The sequence below is a fragment of the Pelmatolapia mariae genome, linkage group LG7, assembly GCF_036321145.2.
Source record: "Pelmatolapia mariae isolate MD_Pm_ZW linkage group LG7, Pm_UMD_F_2, whole genome shotgun sequence".
Taxonomy (NCBI): Eukaryota; Metazoa; Chordata; class Actinopteri; order Cichliformes; family Cichlidae; genus Pelmatolapia; species Pelmatolapia mariae.
In genome coordinates this window covers 29,516,203-29,539,420 of record NC_086233.1, presented here as the reverse complement: position 1 = coordinate 29,539,420, position 23,218 = coordinate 29,516,203, and the positions used below count along the sequence as shown (strand labels likewise).

At 38.4% G+C, this 23,218-nt stretch overlaps 1 protein-coding gene and 1 long non-coding RNA gene across 5 annotated transcripts in view; both read right to left on the bottom strand.

Annotated features, from left to right (window-relative positions):
* LOC134630947 (ankyrin-1-like) overlaps nucleotides 1-9,144 on the bottom strand; it is an 81,582-nt gene extending 72,438 nt beyond the window's left edge. For all 4 annotated transcript variants that reach the window (XM_063478770.1, XM_063478771.1, XM_063478773.1 and 1 more), the window contains exon 1: nucleotides 8,680-9,144. In XM_063478770.1, the coding sequence (XP_063334840.1) occupies nucleotides 8,680-8,805 (126 nt within the window). In that variant the 5' untranslated portion in view covers nucleotides 8,806-9,144. The remainder of the gene's footprint in view (nucleotides 1-8,679) is intronic.
* A 2,552-nt stretch (nucleotides 9,145-11,696) lies between these two features.
* Nucleotides 11,697-13,397, bottom strand: LOC134632164 (uncharacterized). The gene is made up of 3 exons (XR_010094473.1): nucleotides 12,907-13,397; nucleotides 12,676-12,738; nucleotides 11,697-12,278 (listed from the first exon to the last, which is right to left on the bottom strand). It is a non-coding gene; the product is annotated as an uncharacterized LOC134632164 (long non-coding RNA).
* Nucleotides 13,398-23,218: the final 9,821 nt, after the last annotated feature.

The following is a 23,218-nucleotide window of genomic DNA, read 5'->3' as shown; positions in this document are numbered from 1 at the left end:
CTAATTATTCTTTGTAATTGGCTGTCCTCACACGATTTCACTAATGAACTATGATGATGTAAATGTATCATGAGCATTAGGTATGCATGTAGGTAGGTCAGCTGTAACAATTCGATCAGTAGATGTTGTGTTGTATATTTTAGATGTAACTTTTGATTTAAACTAGAAGTTAGTGGAATGCAAGTCTTGTTTCATAAAAAATCTAGACGCCAACAGCTCTCTAACTTATGTTATTGATTTAGTTTAGTGAGTAAAGTTGTGCTGTGAGTTGAAATTATAATCATCACACATCCTAATGCAGCCAGGACCAAATACAGCCAGTTTGGGAGTAAAAATCAATCAACAAGGTTTTTCCCCCCGGGATTTTGTGCCTGGGGCACAAGTTAGATTTCCCATCACCAACCAAAGCATGTCCTCGTCCATCACCTCATCTCTTCATCATCCCACCACATGCAGTGTCACACCTTAATCACTATGGCAACATCCATCACTTCTGACTGCTGGTAGGATGACCTCAGGGTCACATTAAATTTTGCCAAAAGATCTACAGCTGTTACCCCTCGCACTGCATACTTCACATTGGGTGGCCTTGCTAACTATGATGATGGATGCGCTGATTAACAGATTCAGGCCGGCAGATGAGCTGTGACACTTGAGGGATTCACACAAAACCAGACTACAGATTGATCAACACAATGCCAAAATGCAACTGGCCATACCTTTAACTGCAATGTGGCAACTGTGTTATGATACTTTTTTTCCTATTCATGCACTAAAGCATTAAATCCATAAATCCAAGTACCTGAATTCAAGGTAAACAGCCACTGAAGATTCACAATACTTGAGCAAAATGATTCTGATATTTATCAAAGGTGTCTGACAAGGAGTACTCATCTAAAATCACTTTGATCTCCAGATCAAAATACGTGCCAGTCAAACTGAGTACAAGATAAGCCCTCAGAGAGATCCGATAAATATCGGCCATCATGCTTCTGTTCTGGAATCATGCGTGTTGTCTGAGCAGGTATGCATCTGGGGTAACATCAGACACAGTACTGAGCACGGAGCAGGTGCTCAGTTAGAACACGGTAGAGGTGTGCAGATAGATGGGTAGCTGGTCTCAGATGCAGTGTAATCCTAGGCTGCCTGGTAAATATAGCCTGCGGATGCTTAGGGTTGGGCAAAGTGCTGCTTTGCTCTGCTCTGCTTGACCTTGGCTTATCCTGCCTTCCCATTTCTCAAAGGGGATGGAAAGGCGTCAGACCACTAGGGATAGGACAAAATATTGATACAACAATCCATAGCATCAGTTCACTGACACCAGATATCTATATTTTTATTAAAACATGCAAGCACTGCAGATTTTTCTGTCGGGTCGACTTGTCCTATTCACTTCATCACTATTGGTGGTGGCACTTACCAAAGGAATGAAGGTAAAGTCACAAGAAAATGGCTATAGATTAACTCAATTAAACTTAGTCTCTTTGTGGCAAATTAATTACAATCAATCTACAACTGCGGGGAATGCTATAACTGTAACTGTACTAACAATGGACTATTTACAGTTTTATGAGATCCAGATATTACTAATGATATGTTATTGAAAACTCTGCATCCCTAATGTAGATAAGTGATAAACACAATGGATGGATGGATGTTAGACATGCATAGAGACTAATGTACATCTATCGACACAACAACACATGTACTTTATGCTTTCACATGTGTCATCTTCTGGGCTTCCTGCAGTTTTACTGTAAGTTGTCTGGCCTGAAGTAAATCCATATAAATCAATATGTTCATAGAGTTCAAAGTGGAGTAATGGCTAAGGCCTTTGTGAATGATTTGGTGTGATTAGGTTGCTTTCTTGCAGACTGGATAAAAGCACTTCTCCTGTTCACTGCATTCATCCAACTTTTTGGCTGGCAAAAAACAGCCAGACAAGGATACATTTTCCCCATCTAAAATATTTGGATGAAATTATTTTTGCAGATGTAAAACTTCTAATTACCAAAGTTAGGCATCACTAAGAAGAATTTCTAGTGTCATTATCCCATGGGTTATCTTGTAAAAATGGAAGAGTGGCAAAGAAAGCGAGTAGAGAGATGGAAGACAGCTTTGGCTAATTAGTGTTGGGTGTCCATAAGGTTACATAAAAGTGAAATGAGATACCCCGAAGGCCTGACATGTAACACACACACACACACACACACACACACACACACACACACACACACACACACACACACACACACACAAACTGTATGTGCTCACATGTGCACAAATAAAGCTCTTTTGGAAAACAGGAGTAAAAGGCACACAAAAGACACACAGTATCCATTAAAAGATCTCTAGATTCATTGTATTAAGTGCAGGCCCGAAGGAAGCAGGGACATGCACAGACCTAAGGAGCTTTGTGTTGAGCTACTAGAGTAAAAGGGTTTCACATAACAGATTGGTTACAGAAAATGAGCAAAAAGTGCAATTTGAAGAAGGACAAGCATTACCATGTACTTCCTAAATCGCATTACTCCACTCTTAGCATTTGTTGTGCTAATAATAAAGGCATATAATTATGTACCCTATTAAAGAATAGGTATATATCATGCACTAAAACTATTAGACGCGTACTAAGCAGGACTTCAAATGTTTGATACTGCAATTCATGAGCTATCCTTTTACCAGTGGCCAGAAATGACTGTATCTTTGCCCATCTTTACTGTGTTTTAATGTGTTCTCCACTTTTGCATGCTTGTACCTCTTTTCCACAGCAAGGGCTTAATGTGAAAAATGCCACCTTATATTCAAGTGTAGAATTTGAGCAACAGTGAGTTAGAAGCCCAGAATTTAGAGAAACAATTTAAAAAAAGTAATAAAGAAAATATAAACAACACAAAGCAAAACGCAAAAGAACTAACCTCACAAGTGTGTAATGATCGTGGAAATACAGTCATCTTGTTGATGGCATGATTTAAAGAAAAATCTAATAGGGCACATTTAATGTCTAGATGTAAGATTTCAAGAGGTCAAAACTGAATTTTCTGCAAGCAATCATTTATGTCATAAGAAGATCTACCTTGTAAAACATTCATTTATAATTTAAGATGCTCACGTAATGTAATTTGGTTGTATTGAGTCTGTCACACATAATTCAATCATTATTTTTGCAGATATATTTTGGACTCACTCACTTGGTAATTAAGATGTGCAGAAATCATTAACAGTCATGCGAGTATTATGAATAGTAAAGAGCACACGATTATTTCAGCTAGGTTAATGTTTTAAGTGCTTTGCATGAACATGTCAACACTTTTCCAATACAATCAAACTAAAATCTGTATTTAGAACATAAAAGCATATTCAGTGATTCAAAGACATTTCTACACTTAGTGTTTAGTTATTTAGTTTCCCGAAATGTACATGACAGAAGTCTGTTCAAAAACTACTGGGCAGTTGCAACGCATGTACCTTAGCCAGCACGGCTACTTCCTTTGCAGACTCCCTAACTGGATTACTGTCCAGTCTGTCCATAGCTGTGATAGGATCTCTGTTGGCACTGTAGTGGATAACCTTTGTGCGAGGGGAGGAATAGGGAGGAGAGATGCCATCCTGCCGAGTTTGATTTACATCGAATGGGGCCAATTAACATCCCAAGAACATTAAGGCCTGCCTGTGCCTGATCTTCCACTCTGTCTCCTTGACTTGATTCCTCATGTCTTCAGAGATTATAGCAAAAGAGGAAATAAGACAGATACAGATAGTGACATATATTGATGTGGCATGGGTGATTGTTGAGGTGAAGGTGACAGGGAAAGGCCAAACGGCCTATGAAATCCAGCAGACTACGGTAACACTTATGTTGCACATAGTCTAAAAGAACAGTCAATTCAACCATTTTTGTTCTCTACAAATAATTAAATACAAATAATGATTCTAAATACTTTTCAACATCTTTCATTTTTAGTTTTAAACAAATTGAAGCACTGTTTTTATACAACTCCTGTAGAAAAGTATTCATAAGAATAGTATTGTAAAGGACCGGGTTTCACTTTTGTTTTTTGGGGGGGGGGGTTGGCACATCTCCACTATACTACACAATCCTTTGCACACTCTGATTTCCATATTAGGTTTTCACTCACAATGTATGAAACAGCAGAAGTTGTCTTATATTTGACGATAATTCTGAATATATTATAGCACTAATAAGGAGGACATTGCACAAACCTGGAAGGGTTTGTCTGATGTGTTTTATTAAAAACAATATATAAATGACAACTAAAAGTCTTTGAATTAGGCTTATTCTGCAGTATATACACAAAAGCATTGGGCCACACCTATTAATTCAGGTTTTTTCTGTCCCATTGCTACATTGTGACAATGAAGCACTTAGCCGTGCATTCTATCTTTACAAATATTTTTAAAAGAGCTCACTGAATTTGAGTGTGGAACTGTAATAGGATGCCACCAATGCAACAAGTTGATTTATGAGATTTATTCCCTCCTAGATATTCAGTGATTAAGTGTGAACATTATAGTCACAAAGTGGAAGTGTTTAGGGTGTTTAGATGGCAGACCACATAAAGCTACAGAGTGGGGTTGTCAACATCACACATCACAATCATTCCTCAGTTCTTACACTCCTCACATCACTAAGAACACTTCTATTGAGTCGGGCTAGCTAGCTACTGCTAGTTACCTCTTTTGCCTGCCGACTCGAAAAGAGTTTACGATTACCAGTGGTGTAGTCCACATGTGGACTAATTTCCATGTTTCTAAGCATTTTTTTTAATTTGTATTTAGATATGAGTACCAAAGCAAGTGAAGAAGAAATCTTCTATTTGCCCATGTCCTTATGGAAGTGGTTTCTCTTTGCATGACGAAGACCAGCACAAACCATGTCCGATCTGCTTGGGGACTGTCCATGCTAGGAGAGCACTGACCAAGCCAGAAACCTGTGTTTTCTTGCCAGCATTCAACACTAGAAAAACAAGTGATGTTTGTGGAAAAGGACCAGAAAAGACTGATGTTGAACAGCATGACCTTCTCCTAGTAAGGAGTGTCCATTCAATGAACCCAAGACTAGTTGGGCTTACCACCTGGAGTATGTTGATGCTCGCTGTTGAGGTTGTGAAGTCACTGGCTAGCTACAGCTTGAGCTGTTTCACCATACAGGCAAGAAGCTGCGGCTAGAATCCTGTACTGGCTCAGAAAAAAAACACCTGCCCATATTCCCTGATTTTGTCTGTGAGCTAACAGCTTCATGAAGCAAACCACTGTCTACCTGCATCACTGTGAACAGCTATGGACCATTTCTGGAGCTGGGCAATGCAGAGAAAGCTGGCTTAGTTAATCCACTATCTAAACCTTTCCGGGAACCACACTTGGCTGCTCATCTGGCCCCATCTCACAACCATGGTGTAATAGGCCTCTTAATTCTTCTAAGCACAGCAGATTCGCTGTATCTCAGCTTTATGGATATCAGATTTATCAGGCTCGCACTTTGTCACCTTGCAATGCACCTGCTGGAGTTCAAGTCACTGGTTCACTTTGACAGCCCCCTGGCACCTCTCCTTAATGACATCAGAGGAACCATCTATTGCATTCTCTGTGGGCCCTGCGCTACAGCAGTACCCCTGTGCCCTTTGAGGGCCTTAAGAGTAGGACAACAGCAGCATCTGGCTGAACCTCTCTCATGTCCTGGATAGAAAAAGGACCATCCACTTGGATCAATCGGTGTCTGCTGAGGGTTTATGTGTGCCATCACTTGTTGCCATTCTATTATCTATCCCCAAGAGAGCATGGCAGGTGAGAGCCCAGTCTCAAAGTTGAGTTCCGCACCAACTGGTCTGGAGCAAAGAGCAAAGAAATGAGATACCTAGGAGTAGGAAGCCTCAGTCCTTCTAGCTGTGGAGCTGGGACACATCTCTCATCTGTTACCAACCAAGACGCACCACCTAAGTTCTGCTCAGGTTGTCAGTCCTAGCAAGTGCAGCACTTTCCAAAGGCAGTCTGGTCCAAACACAGTGTGATTGTCTAAAGTCCTAGGGCTTCATGCAGTAGAAAACTGCATGGTCATAAATAGTAAACCTTTTAGCAATGTTACCAGAACCGACATGTTCTCCTATTCCAGTCCTCTATTGCAGATCTTTTTGACATTCCTTGGGAGCTGTTATATCTTCTTTCTTCTTTAATAATTAAAGTATATTTGGTCAGTCATATCGACTTTGACAGGTTGATGCCAGGTGTAAATCCTCTGGCCACGAATTCTTTTGAAAGGGGTCCACCACCTGAGATCTGTAGTTAGGCATCACCAGCATCACCTCATGAGATTTGGCTTTGGTGCTGCAGACCCTTTGTGCCCCCCCCGCCCCCAAAAAAATTATAGATATGAAGCTTCTTTCATATAAGACTATTGTTTCTCAGGTTAGTTTCTACAAAATGAGTGAGTGACCTTCATACATTGTGAATCCTTTTGCAGACAGTTCTCTTGTGTTGGCTTCATGGTCAGTATGCTCAAATGAGGAATTTTTATTCCTTCAGATTATTACTACAATTTATGGTTACAGTTACTTCTGAGTTTTTGCTTCCCCCTCCTTTTGCATCTGAGGAGCTGCATTCCCTGTGCCTGGAGCGTGTACTATGTACCTAAATTCACCGCACTCAGAATGTGTGTTTATGTGACCAGTTGTTTGTGTGCCTTGCTAATCCCACCAAAGGTAAAGCTCTCTGTCTGAACAGAGGGTCTCCCACAGGCTAGTGAAGGCTATGTTCCTTGCTTACAGCAACAAAGCTCTCTCTTTGCCTCAGAGTGTAAGAACACATTTCATCAGGGGAATGAGAACCTCATGGGTACTATTTAAAGGGGTGTCTGTAAATGATATATGCTTTGGCTAGCTGATCATCGCCAAACACTCTGGTGGCTCATTATGTCCTTCCTGCTGGGTCTTCTATGGACTAGGGTGCCGGTGGACCAGCCCCAGTTTGGTGGCTGTTCTGTAGGGTGTGTATATGTATGTCCTATACTGTATGTGTATTACTATATGTAGAATAGAATAATCCTTTAATTGTCCCACAAGGGGAAATGTGTGAAACCAAACAAAGTATTATGACTTTAACTTGTATTCCCTGAAGGAGAGGCCTGAGGTAAAACACCAAGCTGGGGTGTCATTTTGCAGAACAATTCATATGTTTATCCTATGTAAGTACATTTATATAGGTTGTCACTATATCACATAAATTGACACCTCAACACATCACCATATTTATGCCATTTACCCATTCCAATTTTTATCCAATACCATTAAGAAAAACTAAACCAGCAAAATAAGCTGATCGTACAATTAAAATATTTTGTACAGCTTCAGAAACTACACATACTTCCATTCAGAAGAATCAGTTTCATACTTAAAATAATATTAAATAATTGTATTATTTAACATTGTGTTTCTGTCTGTCTGACAAATCTATTTTCCCTGCTTCACACTCTGTCTCTCACATACACACACACAACACACAGCTCTTGTGCAGTGAATATGCAAAGGCCTGTACATTTTCCAGGAACTTTACATTACAGAAATATTGAAAGAGGGAGAGAAAACTTGCATACTGCATAATATTAAATACAAAGGCTATGATCATGGAATAATGTTATCAGATGTAGAAATGGATAAAAAAAATTTTTTTAATCATTCAATAAACACCTCTAAAATGTAATATGTGTTTCCATAAATCATTTCACTGCTGCCAAGCATGAGTGCAAGGAGGCACAACCCCAATAAAATCTGCACCCAGTGGCACAGCGAGAGCGGGAGAGTCCAGGAGAGAAGTGAAAGGGGGTGAATGAGTGCTCTCGTGCCTAAAGGATGATATTCTGTGTGCACACTTTGTCACACAAAAATATTCATTTTCTAAACCAAAAATATTACTTGCTGAAAATTTTTACAAATAATCATCCCCATCAATCTCTCCTTTGAACATTACACGGAGCACAAACATGCCCCAAAAGATACACAGATGCATTAAAATTGCATCTATTAATAGAGTGTACCTCCATTTTCCCCCTCCATTTTACATTTCCTCCAATGAAAAAAAAACAACAAAAAAACTGTAATATGGGGGAAGACACCAAATCTAAAGGAGAGAGTAGAGCATGCAAACCATGTAAGTGGTGACAAAAATCTGCATTAAAATATAAGCTTGGGCAGTACCTCTAACTTGCATTTCCTTCAAATACATATAGTGCACACGCTGTAAGGTTGAAATCCCCTAAAATGCATGTCGTGAAAGAAAAACAAAAAGACAGCTCGTGTTATTTGACCGGCAGCGCATATTATTCACACCTCTAGTGGCATAACAGTCATCGTAAGCCTAATTTTCTTTCCCCATGGTTAAATATCTGACAGAGCTGACACAACCTGTACCAGAGCATATGTGCTTGACTGGCTAGCCTACACTCACACACACAAACACATACACACACACACATATACACACACAGGCACACGTACCAGCTGAGGCCATAAGACCAACTGTGTAATTATACATGTGTAATTGCACCCTAACCAATCAAGCACAGTGAGAGAGAAAGACTGCTGGAGATAGAGAAAGGCAGGTGGAGGAGGAAAGATGGATGTAAGAATAACTGCCATTTCCCCTGTCTCTTGAGATAATCAGCCATACCTTGCGCCTGCGGTCCCTGGATCGATTCCTCTTTTTTATCTTTTCCTCCTCCTTCTCCCTCTGCTCCTGGGCGGCGGCCTCCGCAAGGTCCTTGGTCTTGCGGAGCTGCTTGGCAGCTTGCGCCATGGTGCCGCTGCTACTGTTGCTGCTGCTCCAGTCACGGTCGCTCCAGCCCTCCTCCTGTTTGCACTACCACCAGTCGTCCCGGTTTCCTCTTCCTGTGTCCCTCTGTCCCCCGAGCCCCGTCACTTACTACCTCTTCTCTGGTGGCCACCACGACATGTGTGTGTATGAGGCAAGCACGAGGAGCGTCTGTGTCCAAATATTTTTGTGTGTGTGTGTGTGTATGTCTTGTGGCTGTTGATGGTAGAGCAGCCACAAGACAGCCTCCAGCAGCCACAAAGAAAGATGCTACAGCTAGTGGTGCTGATGTTGCTTCTTATGCCGCGGCTGCTACTCATCCAGTCTGCTAGCACTGCACTGAATTGCCTCCCCTCCCCCTTTCTTTCTCTCCTACCTTCCTCCCTTCTCTCCTCTCTCCTCCCTCTGCTTGCAGAGACCAGTCACGCAGTTCTGTGTACAGCACTGTAGGGATCCTGCTGCAGAGCTCCCTCGTTTTATCTGTCAGATGCCCTCCTCTTCCTGCTGCTCTGCATCTTTCTCCAGTTTTCTTCTCTGTTAAAGGCTTTTCTTTTTCAGAATAGCTGTTTTTGCATAAGTGAGGTACAAAAGATGAGGGCGCTAAAGCTGCTGAATGCCTTCAAATTATTTTTTTCTCACGTCTTTCTTCCCTTCTCTCTGCCAATAGCTTTTCTATGGCACCTCCCTCCTGGAAACAGACAGAGAAGAAGAACAGAAGTGAGAAAAATGGGAGCTTGTGAAACAGAAACGGGTTTCTAATATGCAGCATCTAAATGCTTTTACGATGAGTCTTTGCACAGCTTGGCCAAAAGTCGATTTTTAGGGGGCATGGAAACAGTATGCTGTGTGATAAGTATTACACCTGCCTGTTTCTCTCATGTTTTGTCAGAAGCAGAACAGAAGAAAAGCATCAACGATGTGAACGCCTCATAAAAACTGCATGCTCCTCTCCCTTCCCCTTCATTCCACCACTTTTCCTTTTTCCATCAAATCAAGAGGGTATGCACAGATGTTTGGTGCAACAAACAACAACATTACCATTCATTTTTGAAAAACTACTAACAGTTTTTGCGGGTAATCTCCAACTGATTTTGACTGTGTCACCATCTAATGGAAAATTGACTTACTGTACCTTCATATGATTATAAAATTTGTTTTATTTGGTTCTAATAAGCTAACATTCAGATTTAACTTAAAATCCTTCTTATTGTCCTACTGTGAGTCAAATCTGAAAACCAATTTTCAAACTATAAAATCCATTATATTCAACAGACATCACAATATCTGTTTGTTTATCTGTTTGTTGTCTTATTAACAGTTGCATCTTATTTCCAACATGTATTATTTCTTTAGCTATTATTAATTCATTAATATAACACATTAGCCTTCTGTGCACACTGTTCATCACCAGAGTGTAGGTCTACCAACCCCCCCCCTCTCTTTCTTTCTTTCTTTCTTTCTTTCTTCCTCTCATTTATTCCCCCATCCGCCCCTGCAACATCATCTTTCTGCAGAATGATGTAGCAACGTAAAGTGCAGCATAGCTTTCAACAAAGACACCATGTGACAAGACTAGGAATGCATACATTTTATATTCATAGATGCCTTCTGCCAGCTTATTAAAACCAAATCATCGACTTCAGTGTTTGTGTGACTCTATGCAACTTCTTGCTTCTTTGTATGCATCACATCTGAGTGACATTTTATACTGATACTAATGGATCTATTAAGCTCGATCCATTAGTATTAGGCTAATCGATCTAGCTTAATAGATCTAGCAACAAAATGTATGCCAGAGCTTCCCTTGGACTCACCATCAAAGCAACCAGACTAATTGTTGCAAATCCTGCATAAAAACTCCCCTCAGAGTGATGCATGTGCCCACTGAAAGCCATGTGCATAAAATACAGACTAAATAGGTAATAGTTTATGCAACAGTGTGGCTATAGGACTCTAGTGCAAATATCTCAGATGAGCAGTTATTTAGACTTTCTAGTAAATAAAGCACAACGGGAGCATTAGTCCAGTGTGTGCCTGTCTTTACCTCTTTATGGCGTCATTTATTCACCTGTGGGAAGGAAAGCATTGTTGTTGCTGTTGCTCTTTTCATGCATTAACTTTATGTAATTTTTTTTTTAATTAACAGAACTTTCATTACTGAAAACTGAAGCCAAAGTGGAAGCGCCTCAAACCCGCATTCTTTCTAAAGGGCAGCAGGGGGCGACTCCTCTTGTTGCAAAAAGACTTAGTTGAATACTTTGTCCTTAGTTGAACTGAAGGACAAAGGTAAGTGACTGTGAGCTTCCTTGCTCTATGACCTCAGTAAACACTTTTCTGATTGGTTTATAGCCTCAATCTCTAGTTTCAAGTTCGTGAACAAAAGCATAGTTATTTCTGAAAATGCTGACCTGTGCTCTGGACCTTTTCCAAAGGCTTAGATAGCAACAGCCAGAACACTCTACACTGTAAAATCTAATTAGTTCCCAGAACTCAAAAAAATTATGGAAACTCGTTGCCTCAAAAAAATTGAGTAAAGCTTAGCTAAAAATGACTAAGTTAGGACAACGTATTTATTTTGAGTACTCTGTACAAGCTCATTTGTTCCCAGAACTCAAAACAATTGGATCAAGTTTACGTAAGATGACCAAGTTAGGGCAACTTACTCATTTTGAGTACACTGTACTCAAAATGTACACAGCCGTGTTAGTTCCCAGAACTCAAAAAAATTATGGAAACTCGTTGCCTCAAAAAAACTAAGTAAAGCTTACTTAGGATGACTGTTAGGACAACTTATACATTGCAAGTCTGCAGTATTAAGAATAACTTGATATTTCTGACTTTCTGACAATACTAATTGTTTACCTACTGACAAACATTTCAAGTTCAACTAAATGAAAAAACAATTTGTGGTACCATGAATATGATTAAAAATAATTAACAACAATTTTTGTAATGATGTTAAAATGAGCACAACTTTTATTTTCAAACACAACAAAGTACAACAGCCAACATACTGGACACTGTTCTGCTGAATAAAAATTATATTGCCATCACTGTTACAACGAAACAAAGTCTCAGATGTAATTATTCTGAAAATAAGTTTAGGCCTACCACAAGTTTGTTTTGTACTTACATTATTTATATAATCAACATAAAATATTTATTGTTCTGTCACAAGTGCAGTCTCTAATTTAAACAACACATTCGTTTTTCATTCCAACACATGAGCTGGAATGTTGTAATATTTTAAGGATGGCTTGTTTCCAGTCCAGGCATTACTGCCTGAATGACTGTCATGGATCGAGGTGATTCAAATGTAGGTGCAGAAGAAAGTCTTTAACTTCCCTTAAGTACAGTGGCAGTGGATGTGGGTTGGAGATGCAATGAGCTTGATCCTGCAGGTGACCACCTTCACTGACCACACCATCTGTGACGGAGGACTCATCTCTCCTGGTGTCCTGCAAGCAAACAATCATATTTTTGGAACATGAACTTAATTGCTTTCTTAAACATTTTTTCCTGCATTTGGTATAAAACAGACTCCAATTTAGACAATCTCAGGCTCCCTCCCCGCCGGAGAGGTGACATTCAATGTCCCAAATTGTCAGTCTGGATAGCCGTGACCCCCACACAACACACAATATTGTCATGAAAGCATCATTTTAAAAAGGTCTATGCAAACATGGGCAATAACTTTCATTCTAATGATGTGCAAAATGATTTGGGCACAAAACAAATTTTGCTGTTAGAAAACTTGCAGACTTCACTATATACAGTGTAGACCCTCTAAACTAAGTTTGGGGGATGTGATCTTTCAAGAAATGCAGACCAAACTGTTGTTGTTTGTTTACTTACACAGCATGTCTTGTAGAATTAACTGGAGTCACAGCAACAGCATAGTGCGGTCATATCTCAAGTCTAATAACAGAAGACAGGAAAAGATCAGTAAAGAAACAACTTCCCCAAACCAAAGCACAAACAAAACAATAAGTAAAACAGGCTGATCTAAAGTATGATTAAAGTTCAGCCTGATTAATATAAATGTCACTGACAGTTGCTAATAAATTGGAAAAACAAAACACTTACCACTGAGTTGATGTCTTCCTGTCCAACAACAGGAGTGCTGGTCCCGATGGGCCTCAAAGACAGTAAGAAGCAAGCAGAGGGAGAAAAAACAGAACATATTTCAGAAACTGATTTGATCCTTAATGGCTGTGCAATCATTGTAACATAGAGTTTGCTTATGTTGTTAAATAAAGGCTAGATTTGACATTAATAGATGCCACAGATGTTCTAAAGCTGCCACAAAGCATGAAAACGTCGGAGCATTTTTGCAAATATGTGATGTCTTGATAAATCGAGCAGATATTTGAAATTCACACAGCTACATTCTCGCCTGAAAATATCTTAAAAGTTTATTTTGTGACCCAGAAAAAGTAATACGTTTTTCAGCAGTGCTCCTCCGCCATTGCCGCGCTTACAAGTACGCACAGGCTCCGACAACCGCAGCCGACAAATGCGATCCTCTTTTTCACCAGACTACCCTTTCTGGGTCACAAAATAACCTTTTAAGATATTTTCAGGCGAGAATGTAGCTGAGTAATGCTCAAATATCTACTTAATTTATCAAAATATCACATATTTGCAAAAGTGCTTCCACGTTTTCGGAGAGCTCCGTTATCCACCCCCCACACCCCACCCTACCCCTAACGGCTGCACCTCCCAAAGAATTTTGTCTGGGCTCTTATCTCACTTATTTATTTCAAACAATCAACAAAAAAAATCACCGACATAGTTTTATGTAAGGTTTTTAAGAATGTGGTGTTAATTTTTAAGTAACATGAGCACAGCGGCAGCAGCAACGCTAGGCTAACACTAACTAGCTAGCAAGATTATAAACCTGGTGCTAAACTAAGAGAAGCCACAAAATCAGTTTGAATAAGAGTAAACATTTACTCACCAAGTCAGTAAAGATCCACAGCAATGACAACAATAATATCTCCAGGTTTGCTCAATATATTCCATAACAAATGCTGGCGCCATGAACATGCGGACTGATCCGGGAGGGAGGGGGACGGTAGTCACGTGGCATTTTCAAAACACATCTTTCATCCTTCCGCCCTGAGAAGCAAAACTTCCAGCTTACTTATTTTTTCTAAGTTAGGACAACTCAAATTAATCGAGTTTATCAGCATTTTTGCATAAAAAGTACTGGTAACTTATTTAAATTGAGTTCTAATAACAAATTGATAAAAATTGAGTTCAGCCTATTTAATAGTTTTAATTAAACACAATATTACATTTTACAGTGTACTTCAGCCTGAGCAGGGTGACTTCACAAACCATTGACGTCGCTGATCTTTCGTAGACAGTTTGTCACGATTTTGTAGTGTAATAACTCCCATCTGTAACCAATAAAGTTTTAAGAGTTTCTTTCACCTTCATGCCCTTTCATGGTTCTATCCTAACACAATTTCACAAGACTTTTAGGCAACTTTAGGTTACTGTTGTATTCACACTTTTGCAATTTACTACAAAAACGGTCTTTGACAGCTTTCAGTGCACAAAACCAATATGTAATGAACAGAACTCGGCTAAACAGCTTTAAGATCAACGTAAAAAATATCCATTGACCTTTTTTCTTTAGACACAGGATTGTCATCAGCAGGAACATTTTGATGGTCAGAATACAGTATTGTACAAAGGTTCTATGCCACCCCCAATTTCTTTATGTTTTTATTCCAATGAGCCAGTCTATCTCATAATTTTTTTTTAAGTGATTCCTGTTCTTACTAGTGATGGGATTTCCGGCTCTTTTTAGAGAACCGGCTCTTTCGGCTCGGCTCACTAAAAAGAGCCGGCTCTTTCGGTTCCAAACCGGCTCTTCAGGTTGTTTTGTTGCTTTAATTAATTTATTATTAACAATAATATAAAATTATGCACAAAAGGAATTACTAATGTAAAAAAAAAGTGGTTTTATTTATATATGTTTATATATAAATATATGCGGTGGCCCCTAGAGACAAAACACGTACAAACTCCAAAAAGCACGTACAAATTCCAAAACACATTTCTAGCGTTAACTGAACTTCCAAAACAGAGCTACCTACATCACTTAAATTACACAATTGAAAGCATATGTGTATTGTTTGTGTATTTATACACAAGCACTCATATAGAGTAAATTGGCCTTCTTTGGCCATTAGAAGACAGGGGCATTGGTACACTTTTATTTACAAAGCTATTCTTGGATTGTTGCCTCCTTATATTTGTACTTTGGTCACAAGGACAAATAGTGGTTCTTACTCCTTGCGTTCAAATGATCAGCTGCTGCTGTCTGTTCCCCTTGTCCGCACAGAGTTGGGTAAGAAAGCCTTTGTCCACTCTGCGCCTTTTTCATGGAACCTGTTACAGAAAGACTGGAAACTGACTGAATTGTTGTCTTTAAATGTTTTTAAAACTAAACTCAAAGGCCTACAGACTGCCTCAATAATGTGTAATTGTTTTGTGTAATTTTTAATCTTGTTTGTTTGTATGTATTTGTTTGGAAATGTGCTGCCTCTTGGCCAGGACTCCCTTGAAAAAGAGGTTTTTAATCTCAATGGGACATTCCTGGTTAAATAAAGGTTAAATAAAAATAAATAAAATATATATTCAAATAATTTTAAAAAAATGTTCATTTACCTGTTACTACCACACACCAAATCCGGTCATTGGTACTTGCTGGCTTGTGTAGCCACTAATAAAAGCTCACCACTGCGCCTAGCATCCTGGAGCACTGCTGTTGTCTTTTGTACGTGTTTTGAGTTTTTATGTGCTTCTGAGTTTTTACGTGTTTTGGAGTTTGTACGTGCTTTGTCTGCAGGGGCCACCGTAAATATACTTTTGTTTATTCACTCCACATATAATGTAATAAATAAATCATACAATACAAAAACCAACTATTCACATTTCAACTTTTAACTATTTAAATTTTCAGCTTTTTCCTTTAACAAATTTAAAGTGAAACAACACAAAACACTGCAAACCACAACACAATTAAATATAAATTAAAATATGAAAACAAAAAGAACATGCATATTCTCTGTCATATGGGCCTGCATGAAGAAACTTTCTGAATCCTTTATCATCTGCAACTGAAAATAGTTGTGGATGATTACTCTACCTTTCTAATTTGACGTTGTTGTCCCTGGCTCTCTGTCTCTCCCTCCCGCTCTGTTCCTGTGCTACTGCGAGTGTAACTACCGCCCCTCCCCCCTCTTCCCAGCGCAAGGCCCACGTGCTGAGTGAATTGGAAAATAAGTGCGATTGAGAGGGTGAGAGAAAGAAAAAAAAACCCCCACTCGCGATAAGGAGCCGGCTCGCGTCGTTCACGTCAAAGATCCGGCTCTAAGAGCCATTTCGTTTGCGACTGACACATCACTAGTTCTTACTGTCTTTCTTTCTTCTCTGGACACTGACTACACATCACAAATAACACAGAACCAATTTTAAATTGTATCTTTGTGACAGAGAATAGAACAAAAGAAAGCATTGAATGCCTTTCAAGAAGCCTGAAGAACTATTCTTGAAGACTGCTTAAAGAATTTATAAGAAAGCTTGCCTTAGAGAATTCAGACTGTGTTGAAAAATAAAGGTCAAATAGTCGTACCAAATCCTGACTTTCAAGCTCATTGTAACTGTTGTTTTTGCCATATATAATGTTTGTTTGCACCTGTTTCCAATATTTACTAGGAATCTCTAAAGAAATCAGGAGCAGCTAGAAATTTATTCTATTACATAATAACTTAAATGACAAGATAAAAATAGATCATAACCTGCAGATTTCTCTCTATTATATTGTGGTAGTGTGTATTTGAAGTTAAAGCCATTACTACTCCCATAATGTATGCTTCTGATATTTTATATTTTGGCTACAGATAACTTAAGTCAGCGCTGAAAACCCAGGGTAGCTAGTTTACAGGGCTTCTACTGGCCAGCAGAACTAGGTTGATATCCCGGTAGTTAGCCAGCTAGCAATACAACCACTATATTAACTAAGATAAACGAGGCTATGATATATGATAGGCCGTGATACCTACTCATAACATTTCTGTTGCAATATACTTATAAGAAAAAACAAGCTAAAGTTGGGCTAACATTTACAAGCATAGTCTAATATTTGCTACTGATTTCTTAAAAAAAAAAAAAAAGAATGCCGATGCAGTCGCTGTTTTTTTTTCATAACTATAATTACATTTTTATAAGTCGACATTTTTCAGAAAAGGGTATACTGCTAGCTATTGTGCCACCCGCCAAATTACAGACTTCATGAATTAACTCATAAACGTTGTTGTTATGTATTGCATTGTATTTTATTTGTTTGTTTTTCTACTTAATGTACTGTTCTTAAATACAAACTCACTGCTGCCGAAGTTGCGCTCTCCTGCTGTGTTCTATGAAGCCCACTGCCAGCTGCCACTCATGAAAGATAGCTTACTTAACCTACAAGTGTGTATCACATTAGCTGGATCTTGCACCTATATACTATACAACTAGAATTTAATATAAAAACATATATTGATCCATAAAATGAATAAATGGTGTGTGTTAATTTGCTTGCATGGTCTGAGATGTATTTGCGTTAGAAAGAGCATATTGTGCATGAATCCATCACTGATGAAAAAAATAAAAATACATTTGCTGGGTCCATTAGCTCCTGAGCCAGTATGGTGTGTGCTAAATATAGAAAATGATGAAGCTGCATATTTTGTTACCTGAAGATCTGGCACTGCAATTTTCTAGCTTAATGAGATCAGTCATTTAATCAGTGTAAGAGCTGTGGAGAAAAGAAACAAGCCAAAGCCATGGTAAACTAGTCTTTCCCAGTGTTTAATGCAATTTTGGGGAAATTCAGCTCTAAACTTATTTCAGTGACAGTTGCACACATAATTCAGACATGAAGCAGACACAGGGATGTCTGCTGTTAATAAAATCTACTCTTTTAATTTGGGCATATAAAGAGTATGGGCAGTTGATGAAGACGAGCAGGGGTACAGTTTTTCATATACCTGAACATGAACATAACAGATCACTGACTTTTTGTTTTCTTTAAGACATCAAAAAAGATATGCATCATGTAGCCACTGGTCACTTCATTAGTTACATCTTACTCATATTAGCTTGGATCCCCTTTTGCCTTGAGAGCTGTTTTTATCCCTCATGGCATAGATTCAACAAGGTGCTGGAACCATTCTGCAGAGATTTTGGTCCATACTGACATTATAGCATCACACAGTTGATGCAGATATGTTTATTGTTGTAAATCTTCTGTTCCACCGAATCCCAAAGAGGCCAGGTGAGGTCTTCTGCTCCCATAGGCCATTTACTTCAATGAGATGCTCTTCTGCATACCTTGGTTGTAACAAGTTGGTATTTGTCTTACTGTTGCCTTCCTATCAGCTCAATGTGACTATAGGTCTCTGTGCTTTGGGGAATATTTTGCCTGCAGTATAAGATTCCCAAGGTCAGTGCATGATTAAACAGTTTAACACTTTTTCAGTAAATTAAGTAGTGGAGCGCTGGCGAGGAGGATGAGTTATGGATCGTTGTAATTTGTAGTTGCAAAAGTGAAGTCTTGGTTCATCAGTCAGCATATGGTGTAGCGAGAAAGTGTGATTTAATGTCAGCATGTCACGCTCTACATTCCTGAGTAGATTGGATGGTTTCCAGTGAATGGTGATTCATGATTCTACATTGCTGAGAGATTTCCATCACTACTATTTAAAGTCTCACACATCACTGCAGCGTCTTTGGTCATCTGGCTTTCACTGTGTTGTTGCACCATCAGGTGGCAAGTGGATGTTATTGCTACTAAATGCCTTATCTCCATCTGTTTCTGCTCTTTAAAAGTATTCTTTCAATCCGTATTTGAAGTTTTTCTAATTGTTTTTCTAATAATAAATATGACTCATGTATTTTGGGTAATGCCCCTGAAATGCCCTAATGTTTCACTGTCTTTCCAGCTCTGTCACATGCCAGCTGGCTTTATTCCAATGTAGAACGTGCATCCACCAGTCCTTTGCCCTTGGCGATGACTTGCCCTTCCCTCAGCAAAAAAAGCATTTTGGGACTCAGCCAGTGCTGCTGTGTCCATTACAAACTACATCCACCTCGGAAATAAGAAGAGGCAGGGAACGCTGAAACAAAGGACATGTCTTTGTTTTCACCTTGATGTAATGAATCCATATTGTTCTTAGTACGGACACCTTCATCCTGCTTCATCATATGATTTTATGTATTAGATAGATCTTTCTTAAAGGGCTTAACAATTACCACTTGACTTAAAAATCTTGTGCAAGTCTCTTTTGCTTTATGTTAAAGTATTTCTGTTCCTGTTAACATCAATAGTAACTCTTTCACAATAACTATTAATATGTATTATTACTGTTATGGCATTACAGTTTAAACCATACACAGCATACTAACAAGACAATTTACTTTATAAAGGGATTCACAGAAAAGTGTCATGTCTTCAATTAAGAAGACTTTTATCTTCTCTCCTTTTTGATGAAGCTACTGTTACCTCTACTACTGATTTTACCATCTTCCACTGCAGTAATACCAGAAATGGCACATAACATATTTTCACACTTGAAACACTAGATGTCAGCAAACTTCAAAATTTCAGCAAGAAAAAGCCAAACAGGATATTAAGAAACCATTTAATTGCTGAAGAGGTACACACTATAAAAGACCACATACAAATCTGCTGTCATCACACACAAAATATGATATGGTCATTTGTATGATATGTACAAAGTGTAATATCTCAGTTTTTCTTAATCTCGTTCTTGTCTTTCCTCACTTTCTGTACTGTGGTGTGTTCCTTAATCGAAACTGCAGCGTAGAAAAGACCAAATATTAAGATACATAAAATAATTAATTAAGTAATCTCTGCAATAGAGCAAAGAGTATCAATGCTTTTTGCTCTGCTGGCTCTGATAAATAATGCTCACCAGGGTAGAAACAGCATGCAGATACATGGTGCAACAAAACACAGAATTATAGCTTGCTCAGCAGTTCAGTTACTTCATCAGAGAACAATGGGATGGTGTGTTAACCACGACTTGAAGGGAAGAATCCTATAGCAACAAAAGATCCTAAACTTTGCAAATGATATTTTTTTTAATTAACCAGAATTCAAATATAAGGCTTATGTGAACCCTTTTTGTTGCATACATACATCAAGTTCAGGACACTCTTTGAAGCATCTTATGCTGCAGTAAACTGGTTTATGTCAACACATATGAACAATTAAAGCCACGAAAAGTACTTTTGAAGTTGGTATATATAAACTTTTTTAGGGAGCACGTTTTTGTTTTTGCACAGTGTTAGATTGGAAGGTCAGTACTGCCTTTATAATTTGTTAGATATTAAGCTACTGCTAGGACACAGAATAGTAGAAATATGCCATGTTAATTAAGTGGTGCCTTTAGTGGTGCCTTTAGCTTACATTTGGCTTCACAGTAAGGGATTTATCAGGCCAGTAAGAGTAGAATAGTGCTATACAAATGTCACTTTATTTCTATATTAGCGTTCAGCCATGACAATGACAGACAACAAAATGTCAAAGTTTTCCTTTGAAGAATAAAGTACAGTCACAGTTTCAAAAGCTCAACAACATATTCTTGGGATGATGATGGATCATCAAAATTAGATTGGTACAGTTCATTTATGCTGCCATAAAGAGAATGGCTTCGGGGAAAAAAAGGTATAAGAGCTAAATGTTCTTTTTAAATTTCATGCTGTCCATGACCGTGCCTCCATTAGGAACCATTGATCATTGGAGCTGGGTATGCTGGAAACACTCTGAGAATCAAAGTGGTCGGGGGTGAAAAGCACTTGGCAGACATCCAGAAATTATCTCAGAGTCACCCCTGTTGAAGCCAAGATTCCACAGTACTGCAGACCAGCTTCCTGTCCAGGAGAAGAATTATGCAGACTTTCTGTCTTTGCGTTTGAAATGCTGATGAGTAGACTTGCACACATGGCTGATCTGCATTGGTTATAATGTCTCCTTTTTCCATTGTCAAAGCCTTTTCAGCAAGCAACTGATGATGGTGCAGGTTCCATATTTACAACATTTTCCATGAAATATCCATGCCTTCCCAAAAGGTTTCTGTTGTTAGTTTTTGGGAAAGAAAATATGAGATGCATTGAAACGTATATATTACTTTTTTGAAAAAAAGAAGAAAGAACAGATCAGTGACAGGTTATGTTGTCTCTCGTTTACTCTAGAGCTGCAGCCTCAACCTGCCGGGAATTTTGCTGACCTCCGAGGCTTGGATTACAGTGCCTGAGAGAGCAGTCCAAGCACTTGAGCTGAGGACGATCACAATCAATGCTTATTGATCCTGGCTTCTTTTTTTTAACAAGAGTTACATTACAGTAAATGTGTTTGCTTTGCAGTGGTTCTGCAAATTGCAATGGCAAATAGCTTGTTCCATAGATTAGGAGGTACAAGCTAGATATAGAGGTCTGATCCTTGTCCAGTGGCAAAGTACAGCAAAGTGTGGGTTTCTCTTTCTTGCAGCTGTAAAAGCTGCATATAATGTCATGCTGCAGCATGATGTGACGTGGCACAAAGTGATGGGAATGGATGTGGTTTGATGGAGTGGGGTATGATAGGACATGACAAGATAAGGCAGGGCAAGTTGTGACTTAATTGAAAGCCACATGACAAAATGTCCACAAGCTACAAAAACAATGGGACCGTTAACTCTACAAGAGATTTATAGGATATGCTAGAAAAAGAATGCATTTCTTAAACCAAACCCAAGCAACGAAACAGTCAATAACAAGAATACACATATGAATAGATCCATATACAGTCTGTTTCAAAGTTACTAAAATTACAAAGACGTGATAATAATAATAATAATAATAATAATAATAATAATAATAGTAAACTTTATTCATTTAGCACCTTTAAAAAAATTACAAAGTGTTTCACAAGATAAGATAGGAAATAAACAGCAAATAAAAGATTTAAGAGGAGGTAAATACTGTCAGCACAAGGAGATTAAAAGCAAGAAATAAAGAAAATTATAATAAAAATAAACAGGTTAAACAGGTAAATTAAGAAAATTTAAAGCAAAATATAAGCAGCTATAAAATGATCACTAGGAGAAGGTGATAAAACAATTAGGACAGGAAGGGCAATATAGAAATAACTTAAAACAAATGAACAGAAAAAAGCCTGCTTATGAAAATATGTCTTTAAGAGGGATTTAAAAGATAAAAGTGAGTTTGCTTATCTGATCTCCTCAGGGAGATTACTCCAAAGAAGGTGCCCTGACAGAAAAAGCTTGATCACTCCCAAGTTCTTAGTCAGGATTGTACGAGCAGAGCCTTGGCTGAGGACCTCAGGGCACAATTAAGGGTGTACGGTGTCAGGAGATCTGAAATATGCTTTGGTCTTAAAAGTTAAAAAAAAAAAGGTCTTAAAATCAATTCCAAAATTAATAGATAGCCAATGAAGAAAACCTCAAACGGGAGTGATGTGCTCTATTTTTCAGGTTTTAATAAGAAGTATGGTTTCTATATTGTGGATCAGCTATAGCTTTGCTAGCTCAGGCAAATGTGTAATGAACTGCAGTAATCTAATCTAGAATTGATATAAGCATGTATCACAGTCTTCTATCACAGTATATCTCTTTTCGATAAACCTAAGCTGACCTTACTAAGTCTGCTTAGCTATATATATGACATTTAAAATATACATGCTCCTAAGTAGGATATGTTGTGCCAGTTAGAAAATATGAAATTATCATGGCTTCATAAATGCATACAATACTTTAAAATATTGTTAGAGCTAAGGGAAAGAGTTCCTCTGTGTTATGTTTCTATATTTTCCTTTTCCAGAATTAATTGCATGAACTTTTAATCAGTCTTTCCGATGGCCTCATTCATTGTAGAGGATGCAATCTAAGCCATATGTCTTACGTTTCTCAATTACTCCCAAAGGTTCAGCAGTGGCACTCCAATAACACAGCTTTATGACTTTATCAGCAGTGCTTCTGCGATAACAACATTCAAAGTGGTTTAAAGTTAGTCATTAAAGTTATTTAAGTCCCAAATCATTTTGAACTTTTAACAGATTAAGTAGACATCGGGTGATCTGATGAGTCTGTTTGGGTCATTAAGTTTACCAAGAGTAGAGGAAATGAAGGCCGGGAGGAAGGATCAATGTAAGTGAAATTTGCGTCTGCTGCAGTGTTTGGAGATAAATAAAACTCCACATCCCTTTTTAAAAAAATCTCGTGTTAGATATTAATGGGAAAAAAATCTATACAACAGTTCATGTACATTACAAAATATCCAAGGAGAAATCAAACATCCTTCAAATAAACTTCTT